The sequence below is a fragment of the Nicotiana tomentosiformis genome, chromosome 7 (genome assembly GCF_000390325.3).
Source record: "Nicotiana tomentosiformis chromosome 7, ASM39032v3, whole genome shotgun sequence".
Classification (NCBI taxonomy): Eukaryota; Viridiplantae; Streptophyta; class Magnoliopsida; order Solanales; family Solanaceae; genus Nicotiana; species Nicotiana tomentosiformis.
Window position 1 is genome coordinate 117986483 of NC_090818.1, and position 4900 is coordinate 117991382.

General features: G+C 38.2%; 1 protein-coding gene across 1 annotated transcript; it reads left to right on the top strand.

Annotated features, from left to right (window-relative positions):
* The first annotated feature begins 1734 nt into the window (after positions 1-1734).
* On the top strand, positions 1735-2154 carry LOC138896268 (uncharacterized). The gene has a single exon (XM_070181064.1). It carries the CDS (start codon positions 1735-1737, stop codon positions 2152-2154), a length of 420 nt encoding a protein of 139 aa, XP_070037165.1.
* The last annotated feature ends 2746 nt before the right edge of the window (positions 2155-4900 follow it).

A 4900-nucleotide genomic window follows, 5' to 3' on the forward strand; every position in this document is an offset into this window, starting at 1 on the left:
CGCACAATTTTCTTGATCTTAGTTTTATGGCAAATGTGACCGCTGATAGAGGTATTATGTGTGAGAACGAATTTATTAAAAGGGGTATTGCTTCCCCACTTACAAAGGAAAATAATGAGTTGAGTTTGTTGGCCCAAGTAAAATTTGATTTGATGATTGACAAAGGAATTCAAGCATGAACCTGGTCCATACACAGTGTACACAGACACGGGAAGATTCAAGCACAAGGCTTTCACGTGAAGGAGATAAGTTTAAGTAGTAATATTTGACATCTCATGAACGAAAATGTTGCATAAGTGATTAGGAAAAAGACTCCGTACTCGAAGAGAACTCTATCCTAGATAAGGGAGGAGTTAGAAGTTGAAGATAACTAGAACTCTTCCACCATGGAAGAGTATAGGATTAGAATTCTAGTTATTTTCTATTCTACTAACTTTATATATTGCAGGATGTTCTCATTTTACAGGTACGTACAAACGTTGAAGTTAAACATGAGTGGAGAGCAAAATAGCAAGGCATTTTGCAAGCAATTCTTGTGTGATTCAAGTGTGCGAACCTGAAGCTACATGAACCAGATAGAAGAACCAGTTCCAAGTGTCTGTCTTTTACGCTAATTTCATTGTAGTAGGTATTTCAAATTGTACCTTTCAGCTTTATCTAGAAGCAATTGTACTAGGTACTCTGAGAATTGTATTCAAGTTAGAGTTAACTTAAAGTTGTCGCAACAACTAGAGGTTGGTTGCCACCAAGGGTTAGAGGTAATCCTTAGGTTTACAAAGAGTTTTGTAAATGTTGTTTTTGGCTTAGTGACTTAGTGAAGTGTTGAGAAAAATGCTACTGGGTAGTAGGTCGTGATTTTTTTACCTTTTGAGCCGGGTGTTTTCCACGTAAAAATACTTGTAATCTTTACTTTCTGCATTTATTATTTCGCTACAGTAGTATAAGGAACACATAGAAGAACCATGTCCTTATATAATTTGTGCACGCAAAAAATTAGACACCAAAAAAATCATTCCCCCCCCCCCTTGTGTGGTATTGAAGTACAAAACATTAATTAGTACCAGAGCAGGTTATCCTTGAAGAGGCTTACACCTTAGGAGAAGATCAACATGAGTGCACCACCTGAAAACTGGGAAGGGCAATCCAATGCTAGGCCACCACTCTTTAATGGCCAGTACTACTCTTGGTGGAAAAATAGGATGAGAGATCACATTATAGGAGAAGACTATGAGCTATGGGATATTGTCACTGATGGTCCACTGGCTACCTTGAAGAAAAATGCTGAAGGAGTAGATGTACCAAAGACAAGAGCGGATTGCACTGTTGAGGACTTGAAGAAGTGGGAGAAGAATGCTAAAGCCAAGAAATGGCTTGTTTGTGGACTTGGTCTAGATGAGTATAGCATAATCCAAAGTAGTTCCCCTACTAAGGAAATTTGGGACACACTGCAAGTGGCTCACGAAGAAACACCTTAGGTGAAGAGATCCAAAGGAACTCTATTGTACTATATTGTACTCTCAGTATGAGAACTTTGCCATGACAAATGAGCTAAAATCTCTAGGAAGGATTATTTCTAAATAAGATAGAGTCGAGAAGATACAGACTAGGGTTTTGCCTATCACTTGGGAGAGCAAAATCACTGCCATCCAAGAATCAAAGAATATTGTGACTCTCTCACTAGATGAATTAATTGAAAATCTCACTGCCTATGAACTTAGGAGACAACCCACGAAGATGGATATACCTAAGAAGGAAAGGAGCTTGGCAGTCAGAATCACTAAAGGTTCTGATCTGGAAGATGATGAAATGGCTATGATCACCAAGGACTTCAAGAAGTACCTGAGGAGAGGAAAGGGTTCTTCAAAAAGTGGAAGTTATAGCAAGTCAAAAGCTCCTGATAAGCAAACCAATGATGGCTGCTACAAGTGTGGAAAGACTGATCACCACATCAAGAACTGTCCGTTGTGGGAAATTGAATGGAAGAAAGAAAGAGCTAAACGAAGGAACAGGAAGAAGGAACAGGTTCAACCTAAGAAAATCAACAACAAAGGATCAACCAAGGTTATGGTCGCTGCTTGGGGAAAAAGCTCAGATGATGATGAGGAGGATGAACGAGCATTTGTGGCCATTGGAGAATCTGATGAAGAAACTTAGGTAAGTGTCCTTCATCTAAAAGACAAGATTAAATATTTGTCTAAAGAAAGGTTATTTGAGTTACTACTGGAGCTAATTGATTAATCCAGGGATGTAAATGACGAGAAGGAACAACTATCTAAAGAATGTGTGGTTTAAAAGGCCAATTGCAAAAACCTGGAACTTATGTTTAGTGAAACTGTAAGTGAAAATATAGTGTTGAAGAACCAGGATCATGCATTTGACTCAACTGTCCTAAAATATAGATTTGAAAATCTAAAATTGAAACTAGGAACAGGCAAAAATACAATTGATCACACACAACTCACTTTAGAAGAAAATGTAGGAAAATGAAGGATGAATTGTACAAGAGAGATGAATAGGTAAGAATTCTAAAGGAGGATCTAAGTAAGGTCAAGCATGAGCTAGACAGAACCTGTAAATGGAACATATCCTTCGATGCACTTTCATAGCTACAAGAACACCACAGTAGCAACAGAAGAGGACTTGGCTTTGGGAACCCGACACCTAAGTGGGATCCCAAAAGCAAGTACCTCACACTTTCTGTGAACAAAATTTGCACACACTGTGGTAAAACAGGTCACTACAAAAGTGAATGCACTGCAAAAGAAAAGGTAAGTCAAAAGAACAAAGAATTTGTTCAAGGGAAGAATAGGCTACCAAGTTGGGCTAAAAAGAATCTGATTCATCCTTTTGCCTATAGAAAGGGACCTAAACTACTTTAGGTTCCTAAGACTAACCCCTGGTTTCCTTTTGCAGGTCCAAGTGAAGGGCAGCAGCCAAATATGGTACATGGACAGTGGCTGCTCAAAGCACATGACAGGAAGCAAGAACCAGTTCTTTTCACTTGAGGACCTTAAAGGAGGTAATGTCTCCTTTGGAAATGGAAAGAAAGGTGAGATCATTGGGATTGGAAAGGTAGGTAAGACTGATTCTCACTCTATTGAGAATGTCTACTTGATAGATGGACTGAAGTACAGTCTAATAAGTGTATCACAATTATGTGATAGAGGTAACATGGTAGCATTCACCTCTACAAAATGCTTTGTGATTAATTTTACCACTGACAAGATAGTTTTGCAGGGAAAAAGAGTGAACAACATATATGTTGTGGATCTGTCCACACTTTCAGATAATGAACTCACTTGCTTAAGTGTGTTGGATAATGATCCCCTCCTTTGGCACAAGAGACTTAGACATGCCAGTCTAAGTCAACTCAACAAACTAGTCTCCAAGGACTTGGTGATAGGGTTGCCTAACATTAAGTTCAAGGAAGATAAAGTTTGTGAGGCTTGTGCAAGGGGGAAGCAAGTAAGATCCTCTTTCAAAAGCAAGAAAGTGGTAAGCACCACCAGGACGATAGAACTGGTCCATATGGATCTTTGTGGACCAATGAGAACATTGAGCAGAGGTGGTAAGAGATATGTTATGGTGCTTGTTGATAATTACTCTAGGTTTACTTAGACATTATTTTTAACATCTAAATATGAAGCATTTGACATGTTCACTTCTTTTGTTAGTAAAACTCAGAAATAACTAGGTAATCAACTTGCATCAATTAGGTCTGATCATGGTACTGATTTTGAGAATGCTAAATTTGCTGAATTTTGTGATGAGCATAGCATAAATCATAATTTTTTTGCTCCTAGGACTCCACAACAAAATAGAGTAGTTGAAAGAAACAATAGGACATTCGAAGAAACATCTAGGACTATGCTTCTTTCTAGTAAACTGCCCAGTATTTTCTGGGCAGAAGATGTGAACACTGCATGCTACATCATAAATAGGTGCATGACTAGACCTTTTATTGAGAAGACTCCATATGAGTTACTTAAAGAGAGAAAGACAAATATATCCCATCTTAGAGCATTAGGATGCAAGTGCTTTGTGCACAATAATGGTAAAGACTCCATAGGTAAGCTTTATCGCAGAAGTGATAAGGGAATACTCTTCGGATATTCTTCACATAGTAAAGCTTATAAGATTTATAACAAAAGAACTATGTGTGTAGAAGAAAGTGTACATGTGGTTTTTGACGAAAATAACATTCTTTATAAGAGGCGGGAACATGATGATGAAGCAATTGGGCTGGTAAGAAACTAAAATGATACCAAAACCCAGACTGAAGTTGTACCAGAGGAAGGAATGGGTGATGGAATAGGACCTTTCACCCAGGGCAACTTGACAGGGGGAACTGAACAAAGAGGAAATGATCCTCAAACCTCGAGGGAAGCTATCCATGAACCTATTCCTCAACAACAAAATATTGAAGGAATATCTAGGGGAAACTAGCTAGTTGTGAAACCTTACAAGTATCAAAATTCTCATCCCATTGAGAACATAATTACTGATCCAACCTCTGGAAACAAAACCAGATTTTCCTTGAAGAAGTTTTGCGCTTTTGATGCTTTTTTATCTCTTATTGAACCTAAAAATATTGATGAGGCCTTGCAGGATACAAACTAGGTGAATGCAATGCAAGATGAACTCCACCAATTTGAAAGAAGTCATGTTTGGCATCTGGTACCAAGACCCAAGGACAAATCGATAATTGGCACAAAATGGGTCTTCAGAAACAAACTTGACAAATATAGAACAGTTACAAGAAATTGATGGTTCAAGGATATAGTCAAGAGGAGGGCATAGACTATGATGAGACTTTTGCTCCAATTGCAAGATTGGAAGCAATTAGACTCCTTATAGCCTTTGTTACTTACATGGAATTCACTTTCCATCAGATGGATGT